General features: G+C 41.2%; 1 protein-coding gene across 2 annotated transcripts in view; it reads left to right on the forward strand.

Moving 5' to 3' along the window:
- The window catches only part of LOC135104051 (gamma-butyrobetaine dioxygenase-like), a 4,044-nt gene extending 3,174 nt beyond the window's left edge, over nucleotides 1–870 (forward strand). For both annotated transcript variants that reach the window (XM_064010935.1, XM_064010936.1), the window contains one exon: nucleotides 10–870. In XM_064010935.1, the coding sequence (XP_063867005.1) occupies nucleotides 10–164 (155 nt within the window). In that variant the 3' untranslated portion in view covers nucleotides 165–870. The remainder of the gene's footprint in view (nucleotides 1–9) is intronic.
- The last annotated feature ends 16,498 nt before the right edge of the window (nucleotides 871–17,368 follow it).

Here is a 17,368-nt window from a genome sequence, read left to right on the forward strand (position 1 = left end):
CTCCCACAGGAGACATGATGACCCTGGACAACGTGCGGTGCCTGCACGGGCGTGAGAGCTACGACGCTGACAGTCAGCGCCACATCGAGACCTCCTATCTAGACTGGGACGAGGCTCGCTGCCGCCGACGTCGCCTTCAGGAAAAGTTTGGTTGCTTCATATAGATCTCGTGGACCAATAGATGTCGCCTTCTACCAAGGTGGCTTACGATTCTATATTTCTAAATGCACCATTTCTATATATTTCTAAATGCACCGATTCTATATATCGAAATATGTTCCAGAGTACTAGAAGAATGCAAGGATGTTATTAGCGTACTGCTAATTAATATCTTCAAGAAATCGCTATATTCAGGAGAGATACCAGCAATGGGGAGGCAAGCAAATGTACTGCCCATCTTTAAGAAAGGAGATAAAACGTTAATGATGAACTACAGACCTATCACCTTTTCTTCAATTGCAGATAAATTAATAACTGAGCATTAGGGATCATTTAGACAAGCATAACTTAATAAATCAGTCACAGCATGGCTTCACGGCAGGGTTGGAAGAAAAAACCCTAGTTTTTTTTTTTTTTTTTTTAGTGGGTTTTATTAGATTTTTTCTTTTTGGGTTTTATTTTCTTTTTTTTTTTTGGGGGGGGAAGGGTAATTTTTCTTTATCCTTCATATTTATAAATAAGGATTTTTAAACCCAATCCACTAGGTTTTATTGGGTTTTATTGTGTTTTTGGGGGTTTTACTGTTTTTTTTTAGGTTCTTTTATCTTTTTATTTTTTTATTCTTCCTTTATTCTTCATATTTATATACGAATAATTTTAAGTAAGCAATTAAAAAGTAACCTAGAGTGAAATAAAAGATTTCAAGTTTTATTTATTTATTTATTTATTTTTATTTATTTTATTTTTTTTATGAATAAGGGGCACCAGCCAAGAGAAACAACAATATAATAAAAAAAAAAAAGGTCCACAGAGATGCCGATCGTCAAAAAGTACAGTATAAGTGTGTTGAAACCTCCCTTCAAAAGGAGGTCAAGTCATAGAAAGGAGGAAATACCGGAACAGGGAGTTCCAGCGTTTACCAGAGAAAAAGATGAATGACTGAGAATACTGGTTAACTCTTGCATTTCAGTAGTGGACAGAATAGCAGCATTGCGGTGATGAGAGAGAGGCTTAAGACAATTAGTTAGAAGAGAGGAGTTCTTAAGCCGAAAAGCTTTTCATTCCACCCTGTCTAAACGAGCGGTATGAGTGTAAACCTCCCCCCCACCACTCCATACATGTCAAGCATACTCCATACATGGACAGACAAGGCCCCTATAGAGAGTTAGCAGCTGGAGGCAAGAAAAACTGGGAGACAACTCAGAACGCCTAACTTCATAAAAGCTGTTAGCTAGAGCCTAGAGATGAGATGTGGAGTTCCCAGCTTAGATTATAAGTAAAGGGCAGACCGAGGATGTTCAGCGTAGAAGAGGGGGACAGTTGAGTGTCGCTGAAGAAGAGGGGATATTTGTCCGGAAGGTTGATAGATGGAGGAATTGAGTTTTTGAAACATTGAACAATACTAAGTTTGGTCTGCCTCAATCACAAATTTTAGAGAGCTCAAAAGTCAGGCGTTCTGTGGCTTCCATGCGAGAACTGTTTTCTTTCTGAAGGGTTGGATGTCTACGAAAAGACTTGGAAAAGTGCAGGGTTGTATTATCAGCGTAGGAGTGGATAGGACAAGGAGTTTGGTTTAGAAGATCATTAATGAATAATAGGAAGCGAGTGGGTGACAGGACAGAACCCTGAGGAACACCACTGTTAATAGATTTAGGAGAAGAACAGTGACCGTCTACCATAGCAGCAATAGAACAGTCAGAAAGGAAACCTGAGATGAAGTTACAGAGAGAAGGATATAAGCCATAGACGAGATGGCAGTGGTGCCACAAACAATATTAGCAGCGACAAGCTGTCAGGCGGTGTCTCATTATGGAAATAAAACAGGAAAGGAAGCTGTCAGACCACTCATTCTAATCCTTTCAGCCGTTTTTGTCATGACGTCACACACACACACACACACACACACATATTAAAGGAGGGTCGTCATACTAGTAACAGCAGTCACCTACCATCCATGCATCCAAAACGACCTCAGTTCTTCCCAGCCTGTAGAAGCAGCTCCCGGAAGTGGAATCCACAAATATTCGATTAATGTATTAACTGGAAAAACGCGAGTGATGAGGACTCGCCAGGTGTGCCAGGTGACACCAGCCATCCTGACTACCACCCACAAGCTGGCCACAGCGACAGTTCCCCATAACATTCCCTAGTCTCGGGAGTGACTCGGCCTGCCCACTCTGCCACACTTGCCATCTCCTCTGGTAGCGGACATTCTACTATGGGCTTCAAATAACATGTTACACCGATTTTTCTTTTTTTTTTTTTCCTTTTTTTCAGGAATAAAACAACTAAAAAAAAGTGATGAATTGGCATCATAACTACTTTGACAGAGCTTATTTCAGACACTCCGCTGCAACACGGCTCTGAAGCTCACAGTAGGAAGGAACAGAAAAGTAAACTAGAGATTTATTCTTGTTGACGTAGTTATCATCATAGTTAAACTCCCTCTCCTTCTCTCTGATATACTTAAACTTGGAGAAGAAGCGTACTTATATACAACAAAACATACAGGCAGTTAAATTTTGTCACACTATTTACCATCTACTGTGTTGTATCAGACTTCATAATCTACTCATTTATGTCTATCAACTACGAAAACTCACAAGAGGAGTGGTAACTATAATATCCCTTAAAATTTGTACGTTTTCTTTGACTCCCTGAAGCATTCCGGCAAGCCTGTATCGAGGAGTATGTAAACTATTATGATTCATATTGGGGAGACTACGGAAAAATAAACTTGCTTGGTAAACACCCACGCTTCATCTATCTGACGCAAGACGGAATGTTCCCTTACACTCTTTTAACTAATCTCTCTGCGTTTTCCCGCTAACAAGCATCTTTTCCTATAATCAGACAAGTAAAGGTTCTCCTGAATATCAAATATATACAGACATAACAATAAAATACAAGGAAAGCAGCGAAAACACAACATAATGCTAAGATATTAAAATAAAAAGAACTGAGACCACCGTCACGACTACGTGAAAGGAAAAACACCGGAATCCTGTAAGTTTTCCCGAGTATTAAATGCACACAAAATAACACAAGGAGAAGTCAAATCAGTCAAAATAAATGCTCAAATAAAAGGACTAACAAAAACTAAGATGGTGGTCATGATTATATAAAAGGAAAAAACACGGGAACACTCAAAAGTTTTCCCGAATATCAGATACATAAATACAAAAGACAGAAGGAAAGGTACAACAGTCAAAATAACGCTAAAGATGACGGTCAAGATAACGTATACAGAGAAACACCGGGAAAAAAAAAACACCACTTTCTCCTTCACCTCGCTTCCCTCTACATCAGTCAACCAAACCACAACTTCAGTCCATAACTATTCAAATCCTTGCAGCTCCTCCGTGAATTCGTGAGAGAAATATAAAGTTTTGCAAATGGTCCACTGATGACAGACCCAATGCAAAGGAAACTGAGCCACGCGAGATGACTGGTTCACGTGTGGGTGGTTGGCTAACATGCTGACGTGTGGACTGGGTGATATCTGGACCGGGGGGGACTGGCTGACGTGTGGAAGGCTGGCTGACGTTCTGACGTGTGGGGAGAACAGCTGGGTGTGGGAGGTAGATGTGTGAGAGGCTGCTTGACGTGTGGGAGGCTGCCTGACGTGTGAGAACAGCTGGGTGTAGGAGGTAGATGTGTGAGAGGCTGCCTGACGTGTGGGAGGCTGCCTGACGTGGAAAACAATGTGTAACTAGTGAATGGCTGGAAGGATGACGAATGAATGACGGGAAGAACTAATATAGCACTCAAGCACAAAGTTCTTCAAGAGTTCTAGGAATAAAATTGAGAGGTAATGTGATGTTTCTTCGTGCCGTTCCAAAATGTTATGACTGAGAGAGTGAAGCTTTTGAACTTATATTCCTTAGAGATGCGCAGATCAGATGTGGTGTTTAAATAGTACAAAGGATATAACAAGAATGACAAACAAAATTTCCAGATTCAGTAATCAGGAGAGAACAGGAAATAACTGGTTCAAGATTGATAAAATATGATCTAAAAGAAAAAAAAAATGAAACAGGAAAAAACTGGTTCTCAAAGTGGTAGATGAATGGAATAGACTCAGTAGCCAGGTTGGTAGTGCCGAATCACCTGGGACCTTTAAAAAGAAGAATAAACAGATTTATTAACTGGGATGATACGTGGAAATAAGTAGGTATGTTTTATACAAAGACCGCCACGTGTATACCTGTTGACTACTTGCAACCTCCTATACTTTATGTTCTTATACGTTCTGACTCATAAGGATGAATGTGGCACCAGCACAGCAACTCTTTCTATTATTCAGTGAGCATTCCTCCACGCTGCACAGTAATCCTTCTTCCATGTCACGCTCGCACACAAGCTTATCAATACCGTCTAACATTCTCAGGGGCAAATGCACTGTATTTTCAGATATTTCGGCGTCATATCTCGCCTTTTACGTAACAGGCTTCATTGGCAAGATAATGAAATGTTGAAGGGTGTTTTCCAGTAGGAGGGTGATGACGGAGGACAACAGAGGGAACATGAGCCGTGGGTGCTGGCTGGGAGTTGAAGGGAAGGGAGACAAGAAGTGGAATGATTGATGACTGGGAAAGGAGTCTAGGTAAAGCTGAGTGTTACATGAGAATGCAGGTCTACGGGAGGTTGGGTGGGAGGCTAGGGAAAGAAAGATGAATGTTAAAGGAGGGTGGGATTTGTTTGGCTTGGAGGGGATTGGACAGTAACAGAAGGTAGAGATGTATTTCAAAAGTCCAAGAGGTAAAGCCTGGTGTTAATGTGCATGGTGAGAAAATCAACATGTTTGCTCAATATTAAATGTCACTGTGTCATTAACATAAGAGGACCATATGGATCCCTTGGGCGCACTTCAAGAATATGCGGTTGTGTATTGGCAGGTTGGAGCTTCTTTCCTAGCATAAATATTAATTACACTTCATATGCAACACTCATGGTTTTCTTTTCTTCAGGTTGTCTCTTGCTCGTTTCGTCTCAAGTTTTGCACCACAACGCCACAATTTTCTTCCATTCATCAGTTCCTCGTTGTCTCCGGTTCGCCATTCCCCTTTTAAAAGACGCAACCTCTCCGCCAATCTAACTTTTTTTTTCTTATCCATTTATTTATTTGTTTATTTTATTTATTTATTTTTTTTACAACATTCATCATTTTCTTCAAGTTGTTACGCCTTCCTCTCGTCTTCAGTTCCCGAGTCTCCTTTGCAAACACGCAACTTCTTCCTAACACAAACCTTAACCATCATCTAGAATCTTCCACCACAATGCCACAGTTTTCCTCACTTCATCCCCCTCCTCATTTCGTCCCCAGTTCCTGAGTTCCCCACTTCTAAAAATCACAATTTCTCTCTAACACAAACTTTACACCTCATCCACAACACTCACACAATATTCCTCAGGTTATCCCATCCTCATTTCATCTCCACTTTCCAGTCTAACCTTAAATTTCATCTACAATACACACAACTTTCCTCAATCCATCCCTCCCTTATTTTTCCTTCCACGTCCTCTCATCTTCTCCTCACCCTTTTTCTCTTCCAACGAATAACTTTACTTTAGAGTTTCCTCGCTCGCTGCGTCTCCTCCCTCGGGCGACATAAAGTACTTTTAAGGAACACGAATTTGGATGAAAAACGTAAGACGAAGGATGATGGTGATGAGGGTGTTGCCTGGGGGACCATCTCATCACCACCACATCACCAAAATACTTGACATATCAGAAGATGACCTAAGGAAAGAGGGGGAGATGAGGAGGAAGACAAGGAGGGAGATGAGGAGGAAGACAAGGAGAGAGACGAGGAGGTCAGCGTGATGGATAAACAAGATGATGAGGTCCTACTTCAGAGTAAGGAGAGCGGTCGGGGGGAGAGGGGCAAAGATAACGCACAAATATATGAGTAAGAAAACAATGATTACAGGGTAGATATGCATGCCTGTCGCAACGGTGAATGCCTCCTCCTCCTCCTCCTCCTCCTCCTCCTCCTTAAACTAATTATGCTATTTCATCATTACCATTGTCATTTGTAGTCTCATATCTTCGTATTAATCATCTTCTCCTATTAATCCTCTTTAACAGCAAATGCTTCATCACAATTACTAGAGCAAAAATATAAGACAATCCAACCCGTAAATATTTCTACACCCTCCCAACTTCCAAGAAAGAAAACGAGGGAAGGAAGAAAAACTGACGCCTTAGCAATACTACAAGACAGCGATTCCCATGAGACGAACAAAGTGGGCGGATAGAAGTGACTAGTGTAATGAGGAACAATTGTGCTTAAGGTCATGAGCGAGGCAGTGGTAGTACTTATCAGCATTGTCAAGGGGGAGTCAAGGGGAGATATGTCCGAATGCAGCGAAGGGTGACAACGGGGCGCCGCTGTCACGAAGGAGGTTATGTAAGTGTTGCCAGGCGGGGCGCGGCAGTACTGGGCAACCTAAACTGTACTGCATGATCCGTGCCAGCTATTAAGGGGTGTAAGGGAACATACGAGGGTGAAACAACAGCAGATCTCTTGGTTCTGACGCGGGTGTTTGTGGTTAGTTACACTTTGAAATCGAAGCAGACAGACAGACACACACACACACACACACATGCTGATGTGAACAAATACAAGGCAATTAAAAGACAGACGCGTTCTAAGATGATTAACAGAGCAATCACACACACAAAGTAAGACACCTGAATTAACCATTTGTGCACCATGTCCTTCCAGCGTCCCTTACCACAGTCATCCCTCATGTCCCGCCTCGCCCTCCCTACAGTACCCATGTCAAGACCACCACTCTGGCACTGTTTCTCACTGCACGCCGCACCAAGAGAGAAATACGGTACAATGTGTTAATTCTTTCACTGCTAATGACAGTGTGACATTTATGCTCCATTCGAGTAATAATCAAATGAGACACTAAGCAGAAACAAAACTACGGTAACTAAATATTGAAGCACTCCACACTTTCTTTGATCTCTGTTATGTCCTTTGAAAATTACCATAATAATAATAATAATAATAATAATAATAATAATAATAATAATAATGATTTACAGTTTATCAGTGTTTGGCTAACTAACTGAAAAAAACAATATATATATATATATATATATATATATATATATATATATATATATATATATATATATATATATATATATATATATATATATATATATATATATATATATATATATATATATAAAAAATAAAAGTTATGAAAACATTAACAATTATACACCTAATCTAAGACTCGAAGCTTGCGGAGAAAGTACGGCAGTCGGAGGGTTACAGGGAGAAGGATGGTGCGGGAACAGCACAACACAATGTTATGACTCTTGGTATTCGCTCTCACTCTCTCACTCTCTCACTCTCCGTCTGAGTCACCGAACGAGGCCACTGAGTCATTACTGAGCCAGGTGATGAGAGGCTTGTCAAATTAAACCCCACATGTGTGTAATTATTCAAGTTTTTTTTTTTTTTTATCGATGAATTACTGATTATGAGATATATACACATATACACCCACTCTGATAACACGAGGTAACAGTTTTTTTTTCAAAGGGTTATTGCAACACAAGGATGCAATAAAAAGTTCCGAGAAAGAATGCAAGACACTATCTAATATAATAACTTGTTTTGTAATTTGCTCCGTTTTGTCTGTGTAAGAGAAAGAGAGAGAGAAAAACATGTAAGAGAACAGGAGAAAAAAAAAAAAGACAACAGGCAGTGATAAAAACAAACACATTTTAAGAAACCAATAGTTAATAATATGACTACTTGCTATAAAACTTGCTCTGTTTGTCTGTATGTGAATGAGGAAGGAAGAATGAGGTAGAAAGAACAGGCATTCACAAGAACGTAATTACAGCTGCAAGAAGTCAGTAGGTGAAAGAATAACTTACTCTGTTTGTGTACGTATGAATGAATAGGAAAGAAGAAAAAACAAAGGAGGAGAGCAAGAAAGCGTAAAAAGAAGCAGAACAGCCAGCCATAAGAACCTATAGAAAGTTGCAAGCCTCTAGGTCATGGAATAACTTGCTGTGTATGTTTGAATGAAGGAAGAGAAAAAAGACAAAGGAAAAGAGCAAGAGAGCGTAAAAAGAAACAGAAGAGGTAGTCATAAGCACCCATTGGGAACCATCACGAAGCCTACACGTGGTATTCTCTATATAGCACATTCTATTTACCACGTCCACTCACTACGGAGTTTATGTAAGTGTCTTATACACACTAAGGCGCGGCGCACACCTGGAGGCGCCACGGCACGTTGGAAGGAGCGAGGATGATGAGCCGAGTCACGATGGAACACAAAGGAAGACCGAATAGCAACAGAACTCTTGGCATTTGAGTCCGTAGAGTTAGTCTTGAAGGTCATTTGTGTGCAAGTCCTCCCTCCCTCCCTCCCTCCCTCCCTCCCTCCCTCCATTCCCGTCCCTCCCTCCCTCCCTCCTCTCCCAATCGCTCGTTTTCCTCGCTTCCTGCACCAGACTGCTCTGACTGCTCATATTACTGCGAGCTGGTAAACTAAAGCTGGGAGTAAGAGTGAGTGTGCCTGAATCAGAGAGGAACGTGTGTCATGTCAGCACCCAGGACTTCACGTCCCACGTCACTACGTACATCTCACAGTGTTTCTCCCTCCTGCGACTTTATATCTCACTTAACAAATAACCTCGATGATAAATAGCAGATTTAACTAGTATGAGTGAATTTTTTTTTTTTTTTTTTTTTCGTTATGTAAGAGAGCTTCTCGCCAAGGTTAACAAAAAAATGGACGAAAAAATGGAACGCACTTTCTTTTAAAGGCTAACATAGATGCGCAGATTTTTTTTATCATGTGCGTATATACGCATACTGCGTTTCAATGTGATCTCTTATGCTCTTCTGTGAGTCATCATGTATGTTGTAACACTTGCAACAATCTACTATGCCTACAAGAACATACTTTTAAGTAAATAAATACATAAAACTAAGGATATTTAATAAGCAGACCATTATATACTAAGATTTTTTTTTTCAGATACGAGTATATATAACCTTAACTATTATCAATAAACATATTTTACTCATGCCGCCTTTCATCACCAGAATCAGAATCAGGACGACGACAGCCTGACCTGCAACATTCTTTCGCGACAAGCAATATGCCATAAATTTAATGTGCTTTTGTAACTGTAGATATTCATGTACATGTGTGTGTGTGTGTGTGTGTGTGTGTGTGTGTGTGTGTGTGTGTGTGTGTTTCCATGTTCGTACGTCTATTTAATCATCCCATTAAAAGCATCGAAATAAAAAATAATAAAGACATACACTCTCTCTCTCTCTCTCTCTCTCTCTCTCTCTCTCTCTCTCTCTCTCTCTCTCTCTCTCTCTCTCTCGGAGGAAGAGGCGGAGGAGGAGTAGGAGTAGGAGTAATAGTAGCTTTTGGACGAAACTCATATAGTGTGCAATTTCCAAAGAAGCACTAAAAAAGATTAATCTTGGTTTATCCCTATCAAGTCAATGCCACAGACACACACAAAAAAATCAAATAAAAGTAAAATATAAATAAATGGAGATCAATAAGTATAAAAAACACATCAGCCACACAAAAAAGCATCATAAACTCTTCTGAAGAACGTCACCAAAGCAAACACAACGAAAATAAGCAAATAAATAAACAGATGCTTGTGAGATGAGTGAACAAGAACAACAACAACAAAGAACAAGGACACGTACAAAGTAACCAACCAGCCAGCCAGCCAGCCAGCACATGCACATCATGCACACACACTCATCCTCACACCATCACCACCTTCACCACTACTACCACCCCCACCACACCTGCATTCCAGACACTCAGCCCCGTGTCCTCATGCCCGTCACAAAACCTGCACTTCCATCAATCCAAACTGGTCTATCTCTCGCCCTGCCTCCGCTTCCCACCAGCCCTCAAGTCCCAGCACACACACACACACACACACACACACACTTGATTCATGTTCGTTCACAAATGCCTCTGTAATGTGTTCCTGAGGTCTTACTTCGCTGGTTTGTGGTGCGGGGGAGGAAGTGATGTGAAGATAAATATTAGCATCAGTGCATCAGTGGTGGTGGGGTTTTGCGTATTTGTTTGTGTAGGGGGGAGGGGGGAGGGTTTGTCTGGACTCGCACTCTCTCTCTCTCTCTCTCTCTCTCTCTCTCTCTCTCTCTCTCTCTCTCTCTCTCTCTCTCTCTCTCTCTCTCTCTCTCTGCTCAGAAAGACAAAGAGCAAAAACAAATGAATAAAGCAATGTTACATCCAGAGTTGCTGACCAAAAGAGCGGAGTGAAAATACTGGCTAACCCTTGCATAGGTGAAGTGGGCAAGGTTGGTATGAGAGAAAGTTGAAATTTACGTGCAGGTACAAGCGTAGGAGAAAGACAATGCGTTAGAAGGTTCAGGATTCCAGTACCCATGAAGCTAACGCCTACACACACCATCAAACTCTACATAGCATGGGACTTTTAAGAGAATTAATGCAGTCACTTCAAAATAGACTTAATTAGACCAGCAGCCTTCAAGTCCACTCTTGTTTAAACATTGGTACAGCGCCCTAAACATGACACATACCACGTACATTTGAAAGCAAACATTATCATTATCTTTGGTTATTACAAGGCGGAAATATAACCGACTAATAAGCCACTTCAAACAGACTTGACACCAACAATTTCTCACCATTAACAACATAAACAGCCGACTGCCCATAAGGAAAATACGGCATGAATATGAAGAAAGGATTACCACACAAGAATACTTCGGGAACTGAGCTAAAATTATATAGTAATGCTTCTCCAGTGTATAAAACAACACCACCGGTTTGAGACAGAATTATAAGAGAGTGGCAAAAATAAGGAGACGTGTAGACTTCGTGCCGCTTTCCTGATGTTTCTTACCTCCTCTGACGCAATAAACAAATCAGGGATGCCAGTCGACTTTCCTTTGTGGAGATTCATACTACTGATTAAGAGAACTGGGAGGAGTGTAACTATTTTCTACAGTACAACTCAACACTTTCCAAAGGCAGTGAGCCATTTTATAAGTATCTTTGGGCATAAGAACATAAGAAAATAAGACCTGCAAGAAGCCTTCTGGTCACACGTGGCAGTCTCTATATAAAACTTACTTACCAATTTCAACCTATTATATCACTATGTAACACGATTTTTGTCTTTGACAAGCAGGTGTTATTTTCCAACTATCTTCAGTGCAAAACAATAGAAAATGTCCACCATCCATATCAAACTTTGCTTTTGTGGCTTTTAGAATTATTTTTTGCCCGAAAATAGCTAAATTTCGCTATTTTTCTAGAAGCTGTCACAGAGAACTTCTTTGCTCTTGTCTAGATGAATTGACCACATATGTAGCAGAATGCATCTGAAGAATGACTGCAGCCTCTTGATGCCATTTCACCTTTTGTGATGTGTCCTCTCAGGCAGCCAAAGCAGAACTGATTTGCGGTCTGCAAGCCTCTACTCTTATAATGTCAAGCAGTACTCCAGAATATTCTTAGTCTTTTTAGAATGTGTTCCAGAATGTTCTCAATCCTTCTAGAATATTCTTGAACCTACTTTAGCATATTCTGAATCATTCTAGAAAATTCTTGTAGATTCTAGAAAATTCTTGATACTTCTACATATTTATACTGTATTCTAGAAAGTTCTAGAATATTCTGAAAATGTTTACACTAAATAGAATGTTCTGAAATATTCTAAAAACTTCTAAAAGTGTCTGCTAGAACATTCTGGAAGATTTGAGAAGATTTCTGAAATGTAAGCAAATTCTTCTAAATATGAGAAATTTCTTGCTAGATCTGGTCACTTCAAGAATTATTTTATTAAAATAAAAAATCTTTAGAACACTTTATATCCTTTATTTCATTTTTTTTTTTTTTTTTACTTACTTGCAACATTTCAAAACCAATGTCAGGTTTTTACCTGACATGAAAACCAATGGTAACCCACACTATAATGAAATAAGGCAAAAATGTAAATTCATTATTCTGACCACAAAAATAACTTCTTCTTTTTTTCATTTTATTAAGCTGGAAATACCTTGAAAATCATGGTTTGGGGCCAAAAACAAGACAAAAGTGAAATTTTGTTACATAGTGTTATCCCCTTCCATAAACTTATCTTTTCTTTTTTTTTTTTTATTAATTGTCACCCTTCCCTCATAAATGTGTAAGGTAACGCAAACCCAGCAGGAATGAATGGTGGATGAAGACGGAGAGGTGGATGGAAGTATAGAGCTAATGTTAGTGAGCAGTGACCAGGGTTTCCATCAGGACCACAACCATTTCAAGGATCCAAGCCACAAGGACCTCCAAACACGTTATTCATTTATGAACACGTATACAGTCAAAGTGAAGGACTGCATGGTTCTCAAGTATTTCATTTTTTTAAGTTCAGTAAAACCATGAAGAAAGATTCTAGTTTCAGACGAGTAATGAAAACTAAAATAGTCACAGATTGATTAGAAGATAATAATCATTTTCTATTTTTTTTTAAACGAAATTCGTGAAAAATTACCAGTTTCAAGAGAAAATGAGACGGCTATTAAGCACATAATATTTCGCCTTTACCTGAAATGAATATAGTTTGATAAAAATAAATAAATAAATAAATGAATAAATAAATAAATAAACATACGATTCGATTCAGCAGAGAAAGAGAAAGATGAATAATTTTACAAGAATACGATAAGTACTTTCTACAAACAGTCCTTTTGTAATGGCTAGGTGAAAAACTACGACATAAGTAAATGTAGCGTTCCGTGAGTACAGAGGAAAGTTATCTGAGGGAAAGCTGCTGTTAATGAAGAAAAATTCTCCAACTACAAACACAAAACAGAACAAGAAAAAGGCTAATTTTGTATTTTTCAGGTTACACAGCTACTTTAAGACACTCCATTATAAGACAAGGTTAAGAAAAGAAGTTCTAGATGATAACAAAATTTTGTTTAGCAGTGAGTTAAAAATTATTCACAAGGACACACATAATAAGAGAAACAGAGAATAATAATTCGTTTTCCCAGGCTACAAAACTGTTTTGAGAGACTGCAGTGCAAAAATAGATCTAAAAAGTTGGGGAAAATCGTCCAGCATTGAGAGATGAAAAAATAGAAGAAATAGAGAAAGAAAAGAACAACGCTATTTTTTTTTTTTTTCAGGTTATAAAATTATTTTACGAGACTGCAGTACAAAAATAGATGTAGGCAGTAAGAGCTACACAAATAGAAAAAAAATAGGTGACTGGGCATACACAAAAGAGAAAGAATACAAAGCTAATAGTGTCTTCTTCGAAACTGCAAAACTATTTTAAGACAATACTCGTGCAGTACAAAAACAGGTGCACGGTAGGTGTCTAGCAGTAAAAAAACAAAAATTAGATGTGGTAAGCAAAAAAAGGAGCGAGGACACCATTTCAAGAAACTACATTACAAAGATAAGCGTCTAAGAATTCTCTAGCAATGAATGAATTAAAACAATGAAAGTGGGATGAGAAAACAAGGAGCAAGCACACTGGCATCATGAACTGTAGACCGCAGCGTCCTGTTACTGTCACCACCATCACCACACGGCACCACTTCAGCGGGCCACACTGCAGCGGTAGCGACAGGTGTGCATCAGATTACTCGCCCAAACAACTCCCTGCTGACAACACGTTTATCAGCGCTTGTCCGTCGCCTCCTCTTCCTCCTCCTCCTCCTCCTGACCGCCCAGCACCCGCGTGTTGCGCAGGCAGACGACCTTGCATCGGTTCTCACGTGACGGGGATAAGAAATAGGTTGGCGTTGTGTCTTCGTGTGTGTGTGTGTGTGTGTGTGTGTGTGTGTGTGTGTGTGTGTGACTGTTTTCCTCTCGAATCTTCTACTTGTTTATTTTCTTGGGGACGAGATTACGAGGGCTTTTTTTTTATTTATTTATTTTTTTTACACAAGCCTGGTCTCTCCTGTACGTCAAAAAGTAAATAAACAAATAAGAACTCGCATATGTAACATTCCTTCATACTTCCCAGAGAGACAGAGAAAGAGAGACAAAGACAGAGAAAGAGACAGACAGACAAACAAACAAAACTGACAGACGAAAGAGCACGACCTTTATTACACTCTATAATCACCGCAGTTTCTCCAGCAAGACTTCATTAATTAAAAGGTCAAACTCACACACCAGTACAAAACTTTCAATTCATCGATGGAAAAGACTTGAGTTTCTCCTTCTAAACAATGCATCGAAAGAGACTACACCTCATATTCTCTTCATTTACGATTGGTTAGATGCTGAATGCTGAAAGGGGCAAACAGCGTGTATGTTTGTGTGTGTGTGTGTGTGTGTGTGTGTGTGTGTGTAGGTAGTGGGTAGTTAAGAACGGGAAAGGGAAGAAGATGGGACAAGATTAGTTAACGAGGCACAATTAGAGGGTACAGAGTAATGACGGAAAAGATGAGGACGAGGGAAGAGGGGATGGAAGATAGGAAGAAAGGTATGAGGAGAAATAAAGGACCTAGGAAGGAACAGAATGGACGATGGAGAGATGCAGGAACAGAAGAGGTAAGAAAAGGGAAGGAGTAAAATAGGAGTTAGGAAGAAACAGGAGGTAAGAAGAAAAGGAAAGAAACATGATGTAAGAAGAGATAAGAAGGAGAGGGAAACAGGTGGTAAGGAGCGGAGGAAAGAAGAAACAGGCGAGACAATGAAAAAGGAAAGGAAGGGATGGAAGTAAAGTAGGAGTTAGAAAGAGGAGGTAATAAAGGGAGAGAGACAGAAGATAAGGGAAGGGAAACGGGAGGTAAAAACGGACAGGAAGACGTAAAATCAAGAAGAAACAGAGTAGAAATGATGAAGCAAATAAAGATAAGCTAAGCGGGCGAAGCATATAAAGGCGAAATCAAAACAATGAACCGCTTATGTAACCTCACCTCAAACAATACAACTCGTCTCTTCACTAAAACACCTTGACAAACCTTCCCAGACCCACCCTAGCTCAAATCATCACGTTCTTGTAACCTAGTCACTTGTTTTCTCTCCACTTTTCCTCGCGGTCTCCGTTAGTCGCTAAGTGTCGTATTGTTTAGCTACATTTCTTTTAGTCTCGCCAGATGTAAGCGTTGTAGTCGCGGTGCTCAGGTGAAGGGAGGCAACAGATCGACCCCGTTCCATTTACACGGCAACACCGGCGAGGCTGTGACCTATAGGCGGTGACTCAGTGGGCAGTCGAGCATGAACGTGAGTGTCAGCATGCGTGTGGGTACCGGTCATGAGTAACAAGGGGGCAAGTGTGAACGTGTAGGTGTGAAGAGCATGTCATGTCACTCGGGCAAAGGTGCGGAGGGACATAATCTATGTGGGAGATGTGGTATGGGAGATGTGGTATGTGGGAATAATAGCCACTTCATGTAGAGGAGTCGTGTGTTTTTATCCTTATCTCCCTGTCCTTCCCTCTCTAATCTTTCCCTACCACACTGCTCTCTTCTCATCCCTCCCCCTCTTCCGTCCCTCCCATGTCTTCCTCTTTTGACTCTCTCTCGCCCTCCTCTTCCTCCACCACTACCACGCACCGAGCCTCGTGACTGGGCTAGCTGACCGCCCCACCCAAACACACACCAAGCACCGCCCACTCACACCATCGCTCCATCGCCTCACCCCACGCATCCTCCCACACTGCCAACCGAGTGCAAAAACCACCAAAAGACTGTTGAACGCTGGAGTCATCTGAAGGAGAAAGCTGCCGGCCTCACCTCACCTGAAACACCTCCCCTCTCTCCCACTCCCAATCTCCCTACGGTACCCCAGCCAGGCACGCAGTCCCCCGCTCCCCGGATCACCGTCTCACCGACTCCCTTCCACGATGAGAGCCTGATCCGGACTGAACTGGTAAAACGGAGTGTGTGTGTGTGTGTGTGTGTGTGTGTGTGTGTGTGTGCTCGCCCACTGCAGGTGTATTGACGAAATCACTCCCAGTTCTCCAGGTCCTTCTCACCCCCACCCCTCCAGTGCGCTCTCTCTCTCTCTCTCTCTCTCTCTCTCTCTCTCTCTCTCTCTCTCTCTCTCTCTCTCTCTCTCTCTCTCTCTCTCTCTCTCTCTCTCCAGTTGGGATAAGGTTATCTCGCAAGTAAGGCAGGAAGGTTACTAGGTACGTCAGTTTGTGTGGCGTACTTGGAAGCGTAGTTAGCGACGGATTCTACTGCGTGGTACTGATGCCGCTGCTGCGTGACTATTACCACTACTAGCACACACACACACACACACACACACACACACACACACACGAGAGATTGGATGCGCAATTAAACACACACTCTCTCTCTCTCTCTCTCTCTCTCTCTCTCTCTCTCTCTCTCTCTCTCTCTCTCTCTCTCTCTCTCTCTCTCTTTCTCTCTCGTGTGTGTGCATGCTAGACAGTACAACCATCAACAAACATCCTCGTAAGGACATACAGGGTTGTTGCATTTTTTTTTTTCTTCCTTTGTGCTCAGTTGTGTTCGTTCGTTATCAAATTCTTCCGTTACACAGCCTGCCACGTGTAAGCTTACTGTCTTCTTGCAAACTTCCTGCTCCTATGTTTTTGTTTTGTTTTTAGTTTTTTTTTTTTTTTTCAAGTACTATTTCAATGTACTAATACTGTTTCCAATGCTACTACGACTAACACTACTGCTGCTGCTACTGTTACTCCACCTGTTACTACTACGTACTCCGTATATATATATATGGTACAAACATTCTCTCTCTCTCTCTCTCTCTCTCTCTCTCTCTCTCTCTCTCTCTCTCTCTCTCTCTCTCTCTCTCTCTCTCTCACCTCAATACCTCTTCACCCTTTAATAATTCCACACGTCCTTCCTCCTTCACGAATACATCAACCTTTCCACCTTCCCCTCACCACACACACACACACACACACAACCACATCTCCGCAACTTCCAAACGAGTCAAGTCAACAACAAAAAATGTGCACTACTCGACCAACTGCGCAGTTTTCTCTTCCGCCGACGAGCCGCAATGTGTTGGCTGCGCTGCTGGGGTCGGGGGGAGGGGAAGAAAGCGAGGATCAGAGGGAGCGAAGGATGAGAGGGGGTGTGGGAGTGGGCATGAGAAGGGGGGATATGAAGGCGAGAGGAGAGAGGAGGGTGCGCGATGTAGGACAGGGAGAGGGTGTGAGGGGGTGAGAGGAAGGGAGAGGGCC

This window comes from Scylla paramamosain, chromosome 10 (genome assembly GCF_035594125.1).
Source record: "Scylla paramamosain isolate STU-SP2022 chromosome 10, ASM3559412v1, whole genome shotgun sequence".
Lineage (NCBI taxonomy): Eukaryota > Metazoa > Arthropoda > Malacostraca > Decapoda > Portunidae > Scylla > Scylla paramamosain.